This window comes from Panthera uncia (assembly GCF_023721935.1).
Source record: "Panthera uncia isolate 11264 chromosome B3 unlocalized genomic scaffold, Puncia_PCG_1.0 HiC_scaffold_1, whole genome shotgun sequence".
NCBI classification, from domain to species: domain Eukaryota; kingdom Metazoa; phylum Chordata; class Mammalia; order Carnivora; family Felidae; genus Panthera; species Panthera uncia.
In genome coordinates this window covers 61,847,939-61,870,229 of record NW_026057582.1, presented here as the reverse complement: position 1 = coordinate 61,870,229, position 22,291 = coordinate 61,847,939, and the positions used below count along the sequence as shown (strand labels likewise).

The window sequence follows — 22,291 nt, the reverse complement described above, 5'->3', positions numbered from 1 at the left end:
GCTATTCTATGATACTTCCCTATTCTTTTGATGTAAACACACAGGAAACAACTGTATCTTCCTGGAAAATGCTCATTTGTACAAATACCAAAAGTGAAATAATGGGCTTTCGGGACCCTTCACTACAACAACATTTATGTATTTAATGATGGTTTCCTTTGTAAGAAAATAACTCCTTTTCTTTTACTTATCTTCACTATCTATTATTCAATTGACAAAGTCACGTTGAAATCAGATTTCTACAATGGACTAGCCACTTCCAATCTCAGGTAAGTGCCATTAAACACATAATAAACATTTCATTATTCTCTGAACTTCATCAAAGTGTTTTAATATTGTATCTAAGACTAATCCCTGAAAATCAAGACTACATCAATATTAAAGCATTATTGCTATTTAACCTTTTTTGCAGTTGTGTATTTGCCTCATATTGTTAAACTCACTTTTTTTTTTAAATGTTTATTTTTAAGAGAGAGAGAGCGTGAGCAGGGGAGGGGCAGAGGGAGATGGGGACAGAGGATCCTAAGCGGGCTCTGTGCTGAAAGAAGCCAGCCCACTGTGGGGCTCAAACTCATGAACCCTAAGATCATGACCTAAGCTGAAGTTGGACGCTCAGTTGAGTCACCCAAGGACACAGATATAACTCACTTTTAAACCAGTGTGTCAAGGGGAATCAAAAGCAATGCAATATTGGTAAAACTGTAATAAATCTAAAACTTTCTTCTAGCATACAAAGCCCCAGAAAAAGACCGTTCTTCATAAAAGTAAACCCAGTCTCTATAATGAACATGTTCTCTGATGAAGAATATGAACTTTTACAAATACCAAAAGGCCATAACAACAGCAACAAAAAAAATAAGTTTCCTGAAAAACAACTTACAATTTTCAAATCTAAGTCTGTTTCTTCATCCTTCTGAAGTAGAACTCATCTTTCTCAACAAAGTTAAACACAATCATAACAGGTTAAACAGTACTGTATGCAATGATTTAGACTCCCAAAGGTTAACTGATAGTACTTACTCTGGTTTTATCAAATAGTTCTGAAACTTTGAGAAAAAACCTGGAAGGGAAAAATATTTCATCAGAAGCCAGCTCTGAAATGATTTTCCAAGTCAAATGTTGAGAGAATATGCCCCCAAACTGTATTAATAATGAACACTGTTATCTCACTACAGTAATATTTGATGGTCTTGTTCAATGCAGACTTCATTTAGTTCAACATCTCTGTACTTCCACCCATATAACAGATAACTTGGAAACTGTTGTTACAGAAAATCTTACCCTTTCAAAGTAACAATCTAAGCCATATATTTATTAATTTCTAACTTTTTAAAATTCAATTTTTTTCCCTAATCTCTATACCCAATGTGGGGCTTGAACTCACAACCGCTGGATCAAAAGGTGCATGCTCCACCAACTGAGCCAGCAGGCACCCCTAAGCCATACATACATTTAAACAAAAAAAAATGTTTCCTTACATTCATTAAGTAATATGCCACATAATACTAAATAAAGCCCATGATTTCAAAATTCTTATAGAAGTACAGAACAATCAGATCCAAAGAGACAAAAGGCTGATTTAAAAGGAAAACACTAAGGCTGGAACAGCTCTTGAAGTTATTTGATAGTTATGTTTTAAACACCTTCAAATAGAGCTGCTTTGTTTTAGAAAATAACAGAAATGAGTAAACAATTTGTATCTCAAAATTCATGTTCACTTTTAACTAAATTGCCTGTCTCTCAATGGTGATACCAACTAAAAAATATCCCAATGCACAGCTTTTTAAAAGAGTATTCTGTAAAATAGGTAATTACTGGTGACGTTATAACTGGATGAAGGCAAGTACTATTGAAAGCTAAAACACTATTTTATGAACTTTGTTTTACTAAAAAGAACTTGCTTGACAGGTTTATGCCCAGTTACACATGGCAAGGTTGACTTTTTCTTCTTATCGAAGACTTACAAATCCTTTTTTTAAAAATTATGTTTATTCATTTTTGAGAGACAGAGAGAGACAGAGTGTGAGCAGGGGAGGGGCAGACAGAGAGGGAGACACAGAATCCAAAGCGGGCTCCAGGCTCTGGGCTGTCAGCACAGAGCCTGATGTGGGGCTCGAACTCACAGACCGTGAGATCATGAACTGAAGTCAGATGCTTAACCTACTGAGCCACCCAGGCACTCCAAGACTTATGAATTCTTAGGAAAGGTAGCATGTTAATTAATGTAAGCCATATATATATATGCATAGTACCTTGCTTTGCTGAAAAACTTGGATCTTTGGATCTTACAGGTCTACTAAGACAAGATACACTAGAAAAAAGATTCAAGGATGTGGTTTAGAAAAAGGCATAAACTAGGAAAATAGTTTTGCCACTTAAGTTTGAAAAAAAAAAGTTTGGATTATTTTTCAATAAACAGTTGTGTTTAAACAATATTATAGGAACAACTAAAATTAACCATGGTTAGATTAATGTGGAAAGCTAACATAAATTAAATAAGGGACAACTGTGTAAGCAAACATTCAGAGAGTATTTCCATACTAACACATACAACAGCTACCCTCTGGTCACCCTAGGACTACCCTGAGATTCACTAAACTTAAAAACTAGAACTAGCCTCTCTAAAAAGTATAAACTGATACCATCATATTTTACTTTAAAAGTCAATTTGGCCTCCAAAGAAATACATACATACATATATATACCGTATATTCTAATTTCAGAACGTTTATTTATAATAAACTTCATCAAAACCTAAGAACATTTTGACATAAGTTCTGTGTCTCTTCCTTACACATACACACACGTCAGCCAATTTTCATCAAATAACACTTTGTAAATGTTAAAATATACATTAAAGTCAATTTTTATTTTTCAGATTTTTTTTAAATGTTTATTTTTGAGAGAGAGAGAGCACGTGAACTGGGGAGGGACAGCGAGAGAGGGAGACAGAGGATCCGAAGCAGGCTATGTGCTGATAGTAGAGAGTCCGATGTGGAGCTTGAACCCACGAACTGTGAGATCATGACCTGAGCAGAAGTCGGACACTTAAACGGAGTTCCCTAGGCGCCTCTATTTTTCAGATTTAAGAAATAAGAGAGAAAGAATAGAGGAAAAAATAACATTGATCCAAGTTTATAAAAAAGTTCCTTATTACTGATGTGTTTTGATGAAGATATTCTAAATGCCTGCTGGGTCAGGCATTCTACATGCCCAGGCTGCTAGCAAAATTTTTCTGTTTTATTTAATGTTTTAAAACTTTTTTTTTTTAATGTTTATTTTTGAGAGAGAGACAGAGTGTGAGCAGGGGAGGCACAGAGAGAGAGGGAGACATAGAATCCAAAGCAGGCTCCAGACTCTGAGCTGTCAGCACAGAGCCCAATGCAGGGCTTGAACTCACAAACCATGAGATCATGACCTGAGCGAAAGTCAGACGCCTAACCAACTGAGCCACCCAGGCGCCCTGTGTTTTATTTAATGTTTTAAATCAGAATCCTTACTTGCATATATCTGTAGAATCCTGAGTTCCTAAAGCATATAGCGAAGAACCAATCCTATTGTAATCATCTGCAGCACCTATGGAAAAGATTGTTAGAATTTCATATATTTGTTCATTGATTCAAAAATACTTATTGAGCATTCACCCGCTAAACAAATGTGTATACAGTATGAGATATTCCAAGTCTGGTGAAGGAAATGACAATAACTATATATAATTTGATGGAATATTATATCAGAATATTCTATCAGAAGTAGGTAAAAACTACTTTGGGAGCAGGGGAAACCTGAGTAAGTTAGGGAAGGATTTATAGACACTACTGAGTGAGTCAGAACTTGCAGGATAAGAAAAATCTTTACCAGACAAAAGAGGGGAGAGCATTCTGGATAAAGGGCAGCGCATGGATACAGGCTAATAAGACATAAAAGAACACAGTATATTCAGACAGCCTTCTAGAAAGAAGGCACTACAAGGATACAGAGGGGAGTGGAAGGAGTTGAAGATGGAAAAATAAATTAGAGGTATCTTGGAGGGAAAATGGGTTTTTGGATGCCATGATAAAGTTTGGATTTGATCTTATAAGAATGGGTGTTATTAAACATTTAAAAATAACAGTAGTGGTAAAATCAACCACTGCCTGGAATAAAGACTAGAAGTGGAGAGACACAGAAGGCAGAGCAACCAACTAGGACATTTTTGGGTCCAATACTGATTGTTAGGATCAAAGTAGCAAAAATACTGACAGCAGAGAGGAACAACAAGGCTGGAAGATACTGAGGAAACCTAATAGGTAGGATTTACAATTAGGAAATCCTAATAGGTAGGATTACAAACAGGAGACCTGAGGTAGGAAGAAAAATTATGGAGCTTGGGAAGCTAGATGAATGGTGGTAGCACCATTACCCTTAGGTGCTAGGAAGCAAAGTATTCAACTTTAGCACAATACTCTTCCTATTCCTAGCACTCACCCCCGGACAACTTGTTGAAAAAAGATTACTTGTTTCAGAAAAAGGATAGTACAGTGCAATGGTTAAGCTCATGGTCCTGGAACCAAACTCCTTAGAGTCTAATCCCAATTTACCAGCTATATGACCTTGAGTTTATCACTTAACTTGTGAAAGCCTTGCTTTCTTCATCTGGAAATGGGGATAATAATGGTACCAGTCTTATAAAATTACTTGGATTAAGTGAGTTAATCAATGTTACTATATTATCTGGCACACAGTGAATACAGTACTATATAAATGTTTGCTATTATTAATGAAATCCAAGACGTGTACTTTGCATGGAAATTTCCACTTATCCTCAGTAGTATGTTTATAAGGTTTTAGTGTGTTTATTCTTTAACAAAACCGTAATCCTTACATTATACTTTATATGTTGTACAAAGTTACATTCAACAGATAAGGCTGAAATTTGGTGACTATTTACTTACTGTTATTCAGAAACAGATCTATTCTGGTATCTTTCATAAAGATACTTTGAATACAAATTTTGGACTCTGAATAGGAACTTCTATATGTGAGACTTTTCACTATTAACCTAAAATTTTAAGTTAAAAAAATCACATAAAGGTTGGTTTATCAAGGCAGGTATCAAAAATGATTTGTGTCCAGTATCACATACAGTAATATTTTATACTTAAAATGACCCTGAAATTATTTATTATTTTTAATATTTAATTTTGAGAGAGAGAGAACGAGCAGGGGAGGGGCAGAGAGTGAGAGGGAGACACAGAATCCAAAGCAGGCTCCAGGCTCTGAGCTGTTAGCACAGAGCCTGACACGGGTCTCGAACCGTGAGATCATGACCTGAGCCAAAGTCGGAGGCTTAACCGACTGAGCCACCGAGGTGCCCCTGAGATTTCTTTTTTTTTTTTTTTTCACATTTATTTATTTTTGAGAGACAGAGAGAGACAGAGCACAAGTGGGGGAGGGGCATAGAGAGAAGGAGACACAGAATCCGAAGCAGGCTCCAGGCTCTGAACTGACAGCACAGAGCCCACACGCGGGGCTCGAACTCACAAACCATGAGATCATGACCTGAGCCGAAGTCGGACACTTAACCAACTGAGCCACCCAGGCGCCCCCTGAGATTATTTTTTAGAGCAAGAAATTCCTGTCTCCTAGTATCTGGCTCTGAGAACACTACCCTTTTCGGCTATTACATCATTATACGATCACAGAAAATAAGCAAACTGCCTTGATTTTATATACATCACAGTGAGGCTGAAAAGCTTAGTTTTTCATAGTCCAGGCTAGTTAAGTTCATGCGTTGTGAAAAAAATTTTTACTTTATAATTTTATAATTATGTAATAATTATAATTTTGTAAAATAGATTCGCCATCATCTCTTCTACAAGTACTGTTCCATTTGGCCAAATAGAATAAATAAGAATTATGTTATCTTAACAGATGACTCTCTACCTTTATAGTTCTTTATGTTTCCATAGCACAAATATATACCTCTATTAAAGGACTGATTACAATACACTGTAATTTTCTGCTTTTCAGATTTCTGCAAAATTTCTGCAAAATTATTAATTCCTGAAGGGCAAAGACTATATTTTCTTCATCTTGAAATTACCAATGCCTAACATTATGGTTGGCAAACAGGCCAATGTTTATAAACTATTTTATTTTTTACTTAATTTTACCTATCCTATCCTATCCTATCCTATGCAGGTTCCACGCCCAACATGGGGCTTGAACTCATTATCCTGAGATTAAGAGTCATAGACTCAGGGGTGCCTGGGTGGCTCAGTCAACTGAGTATCACACTCTTGATTTCGGCTCAGGTCAAGCATGGAGTCTGCTTAGAATTCATTCTCTCTCTTAAAAAAACAACAAAAAAAGAGTCGTATGCTCTACTGACAGCCAGCAAGGTGCCCCTGAGCTAAATAACTTTAAAACAATTTTTAAAGTATAGTAGGATTCTATTTTATTTTAATTTTTTAAAGGATTTTATTTTTAAGTAATCTCTTCATTCAATGTGGGGCTCAAACCTACAACCCTGAGATCAAGAGTCACATATTCTACTGACTGAGCCAGCCAGGCACCTCTAATAGGATTCCATTTTAAATAATCGAAAATAAACTTAAGGATACTCCTAATTATTACAACTAACACTAGTATATATACCATTTCATATTTACAAAGTTTTTCTTTCTCGAGGGGGTACAGGCGAGGCCTGTGGGCTCCAGCCTGGTCCAGTTGGTGGAGTATGGGGTTCCCCAGGAAAGCAAACAGGGTACTGCTGGAGCCCCACAGGGTGCACTATGTGACTCTGGGTGTGTAGAGGGAGTAAGTACAGGTCTTGATGGAGGAACAGGGAGAGGACAGACTAGGACAAAGTTTCTCTTAACAGAGGAGTAAAACGTGTGAGATAATTCATCTTAATGTCATTTTATAAACAAGGGAACCAGTATAATACCAATTAATTATGTGACTTGCCCAATGCCCCAGAGCAAATTGGTAATAAATCTAGGAAGGAATTCAAGCTTCCCACACTTTATAGTTCTTAAGTACTGAACAAGCAAATATAAATAACTACTTCCTTAGAAGAAATCTATAAGTTACAAAAATAGAATAAAATATAAAAATAACTCTTAACCTTCTCCAAAGAATGACACAAGAATAGAAGGTATCAAGCCAGAGACTTTATTTCCTTTCTGTTACAGCATGTAACAGTACTCCAAAACAGAGGTTCTTATTTCTAGGTACCAGCTGAACTGTCTCTATAACAGAGGTTCTCAAACTTTTTGGTCTAAGGACTCCTTTACACTCTTAGAAATTATTGAGGATCCTAAATAATTGTGTTTATGGGGGTTATGTCTATTAATATGTACTGTATGTTTTTTAAGTAAAGCAAAATGATTAAAAGTATTAAAATCATAGTTAACATAAGTAATATTTCAAATGAAAAATAACTATATGCATTTTTAAATTAGTGAGCAGAGTGACACTATTACATTTTTGCAAATTTTGTGTCTTTATCTTAATAGAAGACAGCTGCATTCTCTTACCTGCTTCTGCATTCAATCGTAGTATTATAATACACTGCTTTTGTTCAAATATGTGGAGAAAATGCAGTCTCAAACAGATATGTAGCTATATTTTCAGATAATTGTGGATATTCTTTTTAAAAAAATTTTTTTTCAATGGTTATATTTATTTTTGAGAGAGAGACAGACAGACAGAGTATAGCAGCGGAGGTACAGAGAGAGAGGGAGACACAGAATCCAAAGCAGGCTCCAGGCTCTGAGCTGTCAGCACAGAGCCCGACGCGGGGCTCGAACTTGTCAACTGCGAGATCATGACCTGAGCCGAAGTCGGACACCCAACCGACTGAGCCACCCAGGCGCCCCGTGGATATTCTTCTTTGATACCACCCCAAAACTCAACAAGTAGTAGTTCTTTAAGAGTTAGTTGTAATGACATGGATGGAACTGGAGAGTGATATGCTAAGTGAAATAAGTCATACAGAGAAAGACGATACCATACACTTTCACTCTTATGTGGATCCTGAGAAACCTAACAGAAGACCATGGGGGAGGGGAAGAGGAAAAAAAAAGTTACAGAGAGGGAAGGAGGCAAACCATGAGAGATTCTTAAAAACTGAGAATAAACTGAGGGTTGATGGGGGGGTGGGAGGGAGGGGAAAGAGAGTGATGGGCATTGAGGAGGGCACCTGTTGGGATGAGCACTGGGTGTTGTATAGAAACCAATTTGACAATAAATTTCATATTAAAAAAAAATAGTTGCAGTGGGGAATCTAAAATCATATCAATAAACTTTCTAAGCTCTATTACATTAAACTCCATTGGTATAAATAAGTGATATTAATCCCAAGATCATAAAGTTGGTTTAACATTTGAAAATCAATCAATGCATAATAGGCTAAAAGGAAAAAACGGGATTATCTGAACACTGCAGCTGCAAAAAGAGCCTATGAAAAGAATCCAACGCTCATTCCTGATTTAAAAAAACACAACCTCTCAGATAAATTTATAAGACAATTTTTTCACCCTGATAAAAAGCATCTAGGAAAAACCTACACCAAACACCATAATTAATGGTTTAAAAATGAATGCCTTCCCCATAAGCTAAGGAACAAGGCAAAGATGCCTATTCTCACCACTTCCATCCACACTGCACTGGAGCTATAGGTATAGCTTCAGTACAACGGGGCAAAGACAAGAAATAAATGGAATCTAAATTGGAAACAAGTGTAATTGTTTTTATTAGCAGATGATCATCTATGTAGAAAATCATAAGGAATCTACGAAATAGTTACTGGAACTAATAAGTGAGTTTATTTAGTAATATTGCAAGATACAAGATCAATACAGAAAACACACTGTATTTCTATATATTAGCAAAGAACTAGAAACTGAAATGTAAAAAACACATCATTTATGATAGCATCAAAAAATAATTAGGGATCAATTCAACTAAAGGTGTGTAAGATCCTCGGACTTCAAGCTGTATTACAAAGCTGTAATCATCAAGATAGTATGGTATTGGCACAAAAACAGACACTCAGATCAACGGAACAGAACAGAGAACCCAGAATGGACCCACAAACATATGGCCAACTAATCTTTGACAAAGCAGGAAAGTATATCTGATGGAATAAAGACAGTCTCTTCAGCAAGTGATGCTGGGAAAACTGGACAGTAACATGCAGAAAAATGAACCTGGACCACTTTCTTATACCATACACAAAAATAAACTCAAAATGGATGAAAGACCTAAATGTAAGACAAGCCATCAACATCCTCGAGGAGAAAGCAGGCAATAACCTCTTTGATCTTGGCTGCAGCAACCTCTTACTCAACGCATCTCCAGGGGCAAGGGAAACAAAAGCAAAAATGAACTATTGGGACCTCAACAAAATAAAAAGCTTCTGCACAGCAAAGGAAACAATCAGCAAAACTAAAAGGCAACCGACAGAATGGGAGAAGATATTTGCAAACGACATATCAGATAAAGGGTTAGTATCCAAAATCTACAAAGAACTTATCAAACTCAACACCCAGAAAACAAATAATCCAGTGAAGAAATGGGTAAAAGATATGAATAGACACTTCTCCAAAGAAGACATCCAGATAGCCAACCGACACATGAAAACATGTTCAACATCACTCATCATCAGGGAAATACAAATTAAAACCACAATGAGATACCACCTCACACCAGTCAAGAATGGCTAAGATGAACAACTCAGGCAACAACAGATGTTGGCCAGGACGCGGAGAAAGAGGATCTCTTTTGCACTGCTGGTGGGAATGCAAACTGGTGCAGCCACTCTGGAAAACAGCATGGAGGTTCCTCAAAAAATTAAAAATAGAACTATCCTATGACCCAGCAATTGCACTACTAAATATTTATCCAAGGGATACAGGTATGCTGCTTCAAAGAGGCACATGCACCCCAATGTTTATAGCAGCACTATCAACAATAGCCAAAGTATGGAAAGAGCCCAAATGTCCATCAATGGATGAATGAAGAAGATGTGGTATATATACACAATGGAGTATTACTTGGCAATCAAAAAGAATGAAATCTTGTCATTTGCAACTATGTGGATGGAACTAGATGGTATTAAAGCAAAATTAGTCAGAGAAAGACAAATACCATATGACTTCACTCATATGAGGACTTTAAGACAGAACCGATGAACACAAGGGAAGGGAAGCAAAAATAAAATAAAAACAGGGAGGGGGACAAAACATGAGAGACTCTTAAATATGGAGAACAAACAGAAGGTAACTGAAGGGAGGGGGGATGGGCTAAATGGGTAAGGGGCATTAAGGAATCTACTCCTGAAATCGTTGTTGCACTATATGCTAACTAACTTGGATATAAATTTTAAAAAATAAAAAATTAAATTAAAAAAAAAAAAAAACGGTGTATAAGACCTGTACAATATAAGTTAAAAAACACTGCTGAGAGAATTATAAGGAAGACCAAACTAAATGGAGAGAGATATACTATATTTACGTATCAGAAGAGTCAATATGGTTAAGATGTCAATCTTCCCCAAACTGACCTACAGATTCTACACAACCCCAAAATCCCAGACAGCATTTGTGTAGAAAGTGACAAGCTAATTCTAAAATCGATATGAATTGAAATAAGTCAATCAGAAGAAGACAAATCCCATATGATTTCACTCATATGTGGAATTTAAGAAACAAAACAGATGAACATATGGGAAAGGAAGGGGAAGAGAAGAGAGGGAAACAAACCACAAGAGACTCTTAACAATAGAGAACAAACGATAGAGAGTAGACAGAGGGAGGTGGGTAAGACATGGGCTAGATGGGTGATGGAAATTAAGGAGGGCACTTGTGACAAGCACGGAGTATTGTAAGTAAATGAATCACTAAATTCTACTCCTGAAACCAATGTTGCACTGTATGTTAACTAAATAAAATTTAAATAAAAAAATAAAATCCATATGAAAATGTAAAGAACCTAGAGGGGCCAAAACAACTTTGGTAAAGAAGAAAAAAGCTAGGAGATTTATGTAAGAAGGGATGTTCAACATCATTAGTCATTAGGGAAATGCAAATTAAAAATTAAAACTACACAGAGACATTACTGACTTATGAGAATGGCTGAAATGAGAAAGAATGAGTATCCTTGTTGGAAAAGATGTGGAGCAACTGGAACACTCATGTACAGCTCGTAGGAATATAAAACGGTACAATCATTTTGGGAAAAAAGTGGCAGTTTTTTCCAAAGTTTTTAAAAAGTTAATTATACACTTACCACATGACCTGGTTACTCTTTCAGGTATTACCCAAGAGCAACGGAAGCACATGTCCATACAAAGACTTACATATAGATGGTTCACATCAGCTTTATTTATAATAGCCAAAAGCTAACAACAACCCAAATGTCCACCAATAGCTGAATGGATGAACAACTGTGATATATCCATACAATAGAATAATACTCAGCAATAAAAAGGAATAACCTCTCAATACACACAACATGAATGAATCTCAAAATAATTTTGTTGAATTTCAAAGCCAAATAATAAAGAGTACATATAGTATGATTCCATTTATATAAAATTCTAGAAAATGCAAACTAATCTACAGAGACAAAAAGCAGATCGGTGGTTACCTGGGGACAGGGTGAGAAGGAGGAATTACAAAGGGCTATAAGGAAACTTGTGGTGGTGATAGATATATTAATTATCTTGGCTGTAGTGATGATTTTACACATATGTCAAAACTTATCAAATTGTATACTCTGAATACTGCAGCTTACTGATATCAATTTTTACCTCAATAAAGACGTTAAAAAACCCCATTAGCCTATCTTGAACTTTGAATGAATCTTTTACATACGTGATTTTGTAACATCATGTATTTGATCATTTAGAAAATATCGGTTCAATGAATGATGCAGACCTTCTAAATGTTGACACACTTCAGTATACATAAACAGTATCAAAAATTCACATATTCCCATCAATCTCCTCCCTCAGACCAGTCTTTAATTATTGGGAACCAAGCTCATGGGGATGGATACAAGTTTTCCAAAATTCTACTTATTGCTGGAAAGCTTGACTTTTATCATTGTCAACAAGTACTGTCAGTTGTTTTCCTTAAAATGACAGGGTCACTTAATTTTTAAGGAAATGTCTACCAAATACTCAACTATGAATAATCATCATTTGTCCATTGTTCTCTCAAGTAAAAATGGGGTTTTATGAAAAAAGCAACTAGTTTAGTTGCAACTCAATCACTAAAATGCTTTTCTAGAGAGAACCATCATATGTAATCAAAGTGCTTTACACATACCTCCATCATTCAGATATTAAAAAATGTGAATCCAAGGGAAGTGATTTATTAATTAATAATTTTTACTGCTTCATCAAGGATATCCTTAATTGAAAAATCTGTTCTAACTGCAAATGCACTGTAGAAAGAATACAGTGACTATTAGCATAATTTGGTGCTACTGCCCTGGTCTGTGCTAAGGCATCAGTAATTTTATCCACCATGGCTTTTGCATTACCAGTGTAAATATCAACATGGTGAAAAATACAAAAAGCATCATGGATTATTATGAAGATAGTTTTTACCTCACAGACTTGCTAAAAATAAAAAGAGCCCTAGGGTCAAGGCTTCACAGACCAAAGTTTGAGAACCACTGTTCTATATCAAGACTTTTACAAACTGTAAATAACATAACAACTTTATAATTATTCCATTAAAAAAAGGTAAGCTTTAGCCACAGAGAAAAAAACCTTACTTTTGTGGGATCTTGTCATCCTATCAGATTTAGCAGATGCATCCTTAACTCGGTTATGATATTCTAAAAGAAATGTTCGTTCATGCTCAAAGAAATCATCTACGTCCTATGGGATCAAAAGAAAATATAATTTTTTCACTTATTTGCTTTAGTGTAATACATAAATCACTTTACCATTATAATACAAAAAACCAGTAAAACAGCACAGCTATCCTCTAATAATCAGATGTTCTACTGATTTCATCAGTAACTTCAGAGCCCCACATCAGGCTCTCTTCTGTCAGCTCAGAGGCTGCTTTGGATCCTCGGTCCCCGCCTCCCTCTGTCCCTCCTTTGCTCATTCTCTCTCTCTCAAAATAAATAAATAAACTTAAAAAAATTAAAAAATAAAAAATAAAAATACTTTCCTCCTTTCTAAAATAGCAATGAGTTTTTGAAAAAGCAGCAGTTGAAATGATATAAGACCCACATCGAAAGAACACAAGAAGAATCAGTGCTGACAAAATGTCCTTTAAAATTTGTAATACGTATGTACCACTTTCCTTGACTGTTAAAATGGGATAAACCATCCAACTTGTAGGACTGAAGATTAAATAAAGTATGTGCTACCAAATACCACACTGTAAATGTTCAAAAAATATTAGTTACTACTAATCATACTCAATACAGAGCATTAAATGGAAGGAAGCAGGCTTCTTATTAGAAAGTAGCCATGGCATATGCAATGTCAACATACCAAGTGACCCATCTCTGAAAACCAAAGTATAAATCAAATGAATAGTACTTTCCACCTAAGTTTTACTGTAGATGTATCTATAAAAACAGGTAATGATGACAAAGCTGCATCATTTATCTCTTTCTTAGTGTTTGTTTCATAATGTAATACTTAGGTGTTATTTATTTATATATTCAAAAATTTTTTAATCTTTATTTATTTTTTAAAATGTATTTTATTTTATTTTTGAGAGAAAGAGAGCACTAATGGGGAAAAGGCAGAGACAGAGGAAGATACAGAATCTGAAGCAGGCTCCAGGCTCCAAGCTGTCAGCACAGAGCCCGATGTCAGGCTTGAACTCACAAACTGTGAGATCGTGACCTGAGCCGAAGTCGGATGCTTAATCAACTGAGCCACCCAGGTGCCCCTAAATTTTATTTTTATTTATTTATTTAAGTAAGCTCTATGCCCAATGTGGAGCTTGAATTCATGACCCCGAGATCAAGAGCCTCATGCTCTACCTGAGCCAGGCACCCCAAGACAAGACTAAAACCTCAAAGAAGCTCTTCTAACTCCATATCTGAACCCAAGTCTGCCCCTAACATTTGTAAGACCAAGGGCAAATGTACAAATGGAGCCCCGCTTCGTGCCCCACCCTGCAGTTCTGTAAGGCACCTAAAGAAACCTCAGATGTATGTAACAGGACACTCCATTCTGCACACTGACCTCCCCTGTGCCTTCCCTTTCCCCAGCTGACCCAGGGTCACCCTTGATTACCCACAGAAGAGGAAGACTTGGCTTCAGATTTGGGCAAAGAAATACGGGGTTCCAGATACTTCAAGCATGGTCTAGTTTGGAAGGAAGGGGTATGTGCTCCAGGTGGGCAAATCCCCTTGGACTGCAGAACTCTCGCCCGTTGGGAGAAGGAAGGGCTCTAAAGAGTGGATTCCAGGGCAGGGGGCCCAGTTTCTCAGGCCTAAACATTCTACTATTCAAACTTCTCTTTTACTCCAATGGTCACCTGCACATCTGAAATCTCTATCTTCTTAAAATAAGTGGATTCTTAAACCAATACCTCTGTTAATCAAATAAAATCTTACCTTTACTCCTGAAACAATTACTCCATCTGCTGATTTAACCATGTTTTTAAAGAAATCTTCAAGTTTTTCTTTTTTATTTTTTCCTCTCACACTCAGCTGAAAGAAAGGTAAACTTAAGTTGGCAATTTTTTTCTTTTTTAGATTACATATGGAAAGTAATGCCTCTTTCATTATTATTCACCACTTGCTGCACCAGGGTGTCCCATAAAGGAATAGCCCATCTAATTTCCTTATCTACTACCATGGTTTCAATGCTCACCATTATATAAATGACTCACAAATCATGATCACTACCACTAAGCTCTTTCCTGAACCTTAGATTCTATTTCCATTTGCCTAGATCATATCCTTATAAATGGAAATTCTGCTAACCTCACATTAGACTAAAGCAGTATTCATTATAATCTAATCTCCAAAACTTTCCTTTTCTTGGTTCTCCCTATTCATGGTCCCTCCTTCATGGTCCCTCCATCCAACCAATCTCTCAGATTCCCACATGTTCCCTAAAACCCCATACCACTCATTAAAAATCTTGAAATAATCTACAACTTCTTTTTGTCTCTCAAAGCTCAAATTCTACCATCAAATGTCTGAAATTTGTCCCTTTCCTTTCTCACTGTCCTAGTAAAAATCCTCATTATTTCTTGCTTAACTACCACATTGGACTACTAGTTAACATCTCTCATTTCCTCAATCCAATCCATTCTGATGAGGACTTCCAAAATTAAATTGTGAGCATCTCCTCCCTACTCAATAACTTTATAGAGTTTCACAATGTTCAGAGAATAAAAGCCAATCCCCTAGGCATGGTATTCAAGACTTTCAACAATCTGGTTCAATTTACCTTTGTACTCACCACCAAACCCCCACAGAACCTTATGTTCCAAATAGTTCTCAAAAGAAGCTCTAAATGCTTAGGTTCCCCTGTTCCTGAAATAGTGTCTCTCTTCCCACCAAAAATTCTATTCAGACTTCATTAAACATCGAAATTAAAACACATTCTCTTCATGAAACCTTTCTAAACTGCTGTATCTTTAGGCCTCTGAATGCACTCTGGGTGTTTTTCAAAACTGTGTTCTTATATTAACTAATTCACTTATTTAAAAACTATTGACAAATGTGACACATGTATATTACAATCACGCACTGTGCTAGGTGTTCAGAAAATAAGGATGATTAAGAGGTGGTCCTTACTCTATAAGAGTAATTTATGGTGCAGAGGAGAATCCAGAGAAACATATGATTAAACATAGGGTGAGCAGTACAATGTTAGAGGAATCCATACGGCACTTCGAGAACACCAAGGGAACTTAATACAGACTTAGAAAATGAGAAAGATAAGACTGGAGGTTGAAAGACCAGTCAGAGGCTGTTTCAATAACCCAATCAAGGGTTATAAAAGTCAGAACTAATCTTTAGGTCTGGTGATAGAAGGAAGTAGACACATTCCTAATATAGTAAGAGAGTAGAACAGACAGGATTTGGTGTTTGAATAGGGAGCAGGGGGATGCCTGAGTGGCTCAGTGAGTTAACTGTCCAACTCTTGATCTTAGCTCAGGTCTTGATCTCGGGGTCTGAGTTCAGGCCTCAGCATGGAGCCTACTTAAAAAAAAAAAAGGAATAGGGAGTAAAGTCATGAGTAATTTTTAGGTCTTAAGAAATTGGAAGGTGCTGGTATCTTCTTTGAGACAGAGAACATAAAAGAAGGCCTGCATTTAAAGAAGAGTTCAAACAAGTGATACAGATTTATAAGTTAATAGATATAAAAGTACCTGCAGCCATAGGAGTCAATGAGATCACTTCAGGAGAATTTAGAGTTAGAAGTCTAAAGGAACTTCTAAATTTCTGGAGAAATCAGTGAGGAACCTTGGAAGGATCCTATTTAAATGAATGGATATATGGAGGTAAAAGCTCACAAAGGACACTAAGAAGGAGCCACAGAGTTAAGAAGGAAACTCAGAACAGATCCCAAAGATCCAGAAGTACATGGGATCCAGGATAGCTAGAAAGATACCTTTGTCAAAGTGGAAAGGCACAATGTAATATACTGTATTAGTAGAATAAAGGACAAAACCACATTATCATCTCAATAGCTATACTTTTTCATAATAAAAACACTCAACAAACTAGGATTAGAAGGGAACTTCTTCAACTTGATCAAGAGCATCAATGAAAACCCCACAGTTAACATCATACTTAATAGTGAAATAGTGAATGCTTTCCTCCCAAGATCATAGACAAAACAAGGATGTCTGCTCTTGTCATTTCTATTTTACATTGTACTGGAGATTCTAGCCAGGGAAGTTAGGCAAGCAAAAGAAATTAAAAGCTGTCCAGATTGGAAAGGAAGAAAAAAAAAAAAAAAAAGCTAATATATGCATGTGGCTGCCAAGGCAGATGAGGGTTGTGGGAGACACGTGGAGTTGTGGGATTTGATCTCTGATTGGCTTGTATTTCCTAGTGAACAAGGTCATTTTACATCAAGGAGGAACTGCTGCAAGTTGAAATTAGCTTTTATGGAAAATGGGAGAGAGCTGTTAGAAGTCATATATAACCTTGTTATAAATGATGGAGCAGGCAATCTAGGCTACATGAGAACAAAGTAAAGACAAAAGGGCTGCTAACAGGGTCAAAATGCAGAAGAGATCAAGTGTCTAGATGTACCAGAGTCAAAGAACAATCAAAATATGAATAGGGAAAAACAGAGCTGTCTATGTTTGGAGTCTATTAATACTAGGGCTTAAGAACTCAGATATGAGGCAGGGTCCTGGGTATGTCCACTGATAAGGCAGCAAGAACTGAATGGACATTAGGGTGTTGAAGAGGTTATATATTTACTCTACTCTTAAGTAGACTCAGACTATACCTAGTAGAAACAGAGAAGATATACAAATACTTAAGTAAGGCACTGAACATTAAAGGCAATCATTCCTTACAACAGCAACTATTTCTCAAACAACTCAATGCTAGAATAAGCTTTTCTAGGCCTCCCAGCTGCCTGATGGCCTCTTTAGACTTTAAGACACCCTAGCTCTACTTCAGCAACTTATCAGTCCCATGGCTCTCTGAAATTTAGAAAACAAAACAGCACATGCAGATTGCTTTTCCTGCCCCACTGAAGTATGTAAAGATCCATGAAACAGCATTAGAACATTGAGAAAAACCTCTTAGTTTTGGGCCTATAATCTCCTTCTTTTTAAAAAACTTTTTTTTGTATTAGTTTATATTTCAAGAGAGACGGAATGAGAGAGCAGGGGAGGGGCACAGAGAGTGGGAGAGAGAATCACAAACAGGCTCCACGCTGTCAGCACAGAGCCTCATGCGCGGCTAGAACCCACCAACCATGAGATCATGACCTGAGCTGAAACTGAGTCAAATGCTTAACCAACTGAGCCACCCAGGCACACCTTTTCTTCTTCTTCTTCTTCTTCTTTTTTTTAATTTTTAACATTTATTTATTTTTAAGAGACAGAGAAAGATAGAGTGTGAGTGGGGAAGGAGCAGAGAGAGAAGGAGACACAGAATCTGAAGGAGGCTTCAGGCTCTGAGCTGTCAGCACAGAGCCCAACACGGGACTCAAACTCACGGACCGTGAGATCATGACCTGAGCTGAAGTCACACACCCAACTGACTGACTCACTCAGGTGTCCCTTCTTTTTTTTTAATGTTTGTTTATTTTTGAGAGAGGGAGGGAGCACAAGCGGAGGAGGGGCAGAGATGGGGACAGAGGATCTGAAGCAGGCTCTGCACTGATAGAGAACCCAATCCTGGGCTCAAACTCATAAACTGTGAGATCATGACCTGATCTTACTTAACTGACTGAGCCACCCAGGTGCCCTGGGGCCTTTAATCTTCTATAACCTGTTAATATACTTGCTATTAATTAATGATTAAAAAATATTTGCAAACCACTTTCCTGTCTTTTTAGAGTTTCTCCAAAATACCATGTGCTGGTATTAAAAGGGTTATTATAATGCATGACATCATTATCTCTATTAAGCATATATTAGTGGGAGGAAGAAAAAGAAATCTATATTGAAGGGAGAAAATTTATGAAACCTTAATTTTTTTCCAAAGCTATTTATAAATCTGATCTAAACAATCAATAATCCATTTGACAAAATACAGCATCCATTCTTAATAAAAACCCTCAACAATGTAGGGATAGATGGAATATATCTCAACATCATAACCATATATGAAAGACCCATAGTTAATATCCTCCTCAATGGGGAAAAGCTGAAAGCCTTTCCTTTATAGTCAGGAACAAGACAAGGATACCCATTCTCATCATTACTATTTAACACATTATTGGAAGTCTTAATCTCCGCAGTCAGACAACAAAAAGAAAAGGCACCCAAATCAGCAAGGAGGAAGTCAAACTTTCACATGATACTCTATGTAGAAAATCTGAAAGACTCCACCAAAAAATTGCTAGAACTAATACATGAATTCAGCAAAGTCACAAGACATAAAATCAACATGCAGAAATCTGTTGCATTTTTATACATTGATAACAAAGCAGCAGAAAAAGAAATCAAGGAATTGATTCCATTTGGAACTGCACCAAAAACATACCTAGGAAAATAAACCTAACTAAAGAGGTAAAAGATCTGTACTCTGAAAACTATAAAACACTTATGACAGAAATTGAAGAGGACACTAACAAATGGAAGAGCATTCCATGCTCATGGATTGGAAGAACACCGTTAAAATGTCAATACTACCCAAAGCAATCCACACATTTAATGCAATCCCTATCAAAATACCACCAGCATTTTTCGCAGAGCTAGAACAAACAATCCTAAAATCTGTATGGGACCACAAAAGACCCTGATAGCCAAAGCAATCCAAAAAAGAAAAACAAAACTGGAGGCATCACGATTCCAGATTTCAAACTATATTACAAAACTGTAGTCATCGAGATAGTATGGTACTGGCACAGAAACAGATCCATAGATCAGTGGAACAGAACAGAAAACCCAGAAATGGACCCACAACTATATGGTCAACTAATCTTCGACAAAGCAGGAAAGAAATCCAATGAAAAAAAGACAGTTTCTTCAACAAATGGTGTTGGGAAAAGTGGACAGCAACATGCAGAAGAATGAACCTGGACCACTTTATTACACCATACACAAAAATAAATTCAAAATGGATGAAAGACCTAAATGTGCGATAGGAAACCATCAAATTCCTAGAATAAAACACAGGCAGCAACTTCTCTGACCTTAGCCAGAGCAACTTCTTACTAGACACATTGCCAAAGTTAAGGAAAACAAAAGCAAACATGAACTATTGGGACTTCCTTAAATAAAAAGCTTCTGGGGCACCTAGGTGGCTCAGTCGGTTAAGTGTCAGACCCTTGATTTCACCTCAGGTCCTGATCTGATGGTTGGATCGAGCCCTGCATGGGGCTCTATGCTGAGTGTGGAGCCTGCTTGGGATTCACTCTCCCCTTCTCTCTCTGCCCCTCCCCTGCTGATGTTTTCTCTCTCTTTCAAAAATAAACTTAAAAGCCTCCTGCACAGCAAAGGAAACAACCAACAAAACTAAAAGATAGCCTACAGAATGGGAGAAGATATCTGCAAATGACATATCAGATAAAGGCTTAGTATCCAAAATCCATAAAGAACTTACCAAATTCAACACCCAAAAAACAAATAATCTAGTGAGGAAATGGGCAGAAGACATGAACAGACACTTTTCCAAAGAAGACATCCAGATGGCTAACAGACATATAAAAGATGATCACCATCACTTATCATCAGGGAAATACAAATCAAAACCATGATGAAATACCACTTTACACCTGTCAGAATGGCTAAAATTAACAACATAAGAAACAGCAAGTGCTGGCAAGCATGCAGAGAAAGGGGTAAACTCTCTTGCACTGTTGGTGGGAATGCAAACTGGTGCAGTCACTCTGGAGAATAGTATGGAGGTTCCTCAAGAAACTAAAAATAGAACTACCCTATGATCCAGCAATTGCACTATTAGGTATTTACCCAAAGGATACAAAAATACAGATTCGAAGGGGTACATGCACCCCAATGTCTATAGCATTATCAACAATAGCCAAACTATGGAGAGAGCCCAAATGTCCATCAATTTATGAATGGATAAAGAAGATGTGGTACATATATACAATGGAATATTACTCAGCCATCAAAAAGAATGAAATCTGGCCATGTGCAATGATGTGGATGGAGCTAGCATATATTATGTTAAGTGAAATAAGTCAACCAGAGAATGACAAATCCCATATGATTTCGCTTCTATGTGAAATATAAGAAACAAAACAGATGAACATATGGGAAGAGGGGGGGGAAAGAAAAGTGAGGGAAACAAACCACAAGAGACTCTTAATGACAGAGAACAAACTGGGTTGACAGAGGGAGGTGGGTGGGAGATGGGCTAGATGAATGATAGGTACTAAGGAGGGCACTTGTTGGGATGAGCACTGGGTGTTGTACGTAAGTAATAAATCACTGAATTCTACTCCTGAAACCAATATTGCACTGTATGTTAACTATAAAATTTAAATTAAAAAAAAAAGTTAAAAAACCATCACCACAACTGGGAAACAATCAATAATCTTTCACTTATCATTTTAACAAATACTTATTTTACATCTTAATTGTCAGCCATTATTCTAAAGCAGTGAGGATACAATGGTGTAAAATTCAAGCCTTGCTTTCAGAGAGCTTACATTTTAGTAGAGAGGACAGATAATAAATACATAAAAATTTAAAATACAGACATATAATTTCAGATAGTACTAAGGGATTTGGCGATGGGACAGAGTACACAGAGCATGAGGCTCCTCTAGCTCAAGTGGCCTTGCACTGATAATACTCACTGTATGCCTAAGCTGCTCTACCAATTATTATTAAGGTTTTGGCCAAGGCCATGAATAAGGTTAAGCAAAAACAAACACATAAAAGTAAAAAAAGTGATGACAGCATTCTATCATGTGTTCTTTGGCAACCCAGTCACAAGTTATTTTCAGCTTCTATAATTCATGACATAGCCAGAATTTTTTACAGTTCCTAGTTGTAAACGACCACATGCCAGTATCACATACCATATTTACACTTGTGAAAGTATCCAGGCTTAAAATGCTGTTTCTGTGATCCTGAATTACTTCATACCCTTTCAAAAAAATGTGTTCTCTCTATTGCTAGACTTAGGATATTTTATTGTCATGTCTACTAAAACCAAACCAGAAGGGCAAATTTATATACATAAAATTCTTTGATCTTGATGTCAACTTATAAGCAAATAAGCACTATGCTACATTTATTTTCTGCTAAAATGAGTTAATCTTGTCATTCAAATATAAATCCCAAGATCTGTATCACCTATCCATTAAAAAAACTTTTGCCAGGGGCGCCTGGGTGGCGCAGTCGGTTAAGCGTCCGACTTCAGCCAGGTCACGATCTCACGGTCCGTGAGTTCGAGCCCCGCATCGGGCTCTGGGCTGATAGCTCGGAACCTGGAGCCTGTTTCCGATTCTGTGTCTCCCTCTCTCTCTGTCCCTCCCCCGTTCATGCTCTGTCTCTCTCTGTCCCAAAAATAAAATAAACGTTGAAAAAAAAAATAAAAAAAATTAAAAAAATTAAAAAAATAAAAAAATAAAAAAACTTTTGCCAGTACTATGAATGAAGAAATCTTTAAAGCTCAACCACATCAATTTTTC

At 36.8% G+C, this 22,291-nt stretch overlaps 1 protein-coding gene across 1 annotated transcript in view; it reads right to left on the bottom strand.

The window, feature by feature from the left end:
• The window catches only part of SNX6 (sorting nexin 6), a 49,835-nt gene that overhangs the window by 4,767 nt on the left and 22,777 nt on the right, over nt 1-22,291 (bottom strand). The window contains exons 7-10 of the mRNA XM_049612910.1: nt 14,590-14,685; nt 12,775-12,880; nt 3,501-3,576; nt 1,021-1,060 (exon numbers count right to left, since the gene is read on the bottom strand). Coding sequence (XP_049468867.1) covers nt 1,021-1,060; nt 3,501-3,576; nt 12,775-12,880; nt 14,590-14,685 — 318 coding nt within the window. The remainder of the gene's footprint in view (nt 1-1,020; nt 1,061-3,500; nt 3,577-12,774; nt 12,881-14,589; nt 14,686-22,291) is intronic.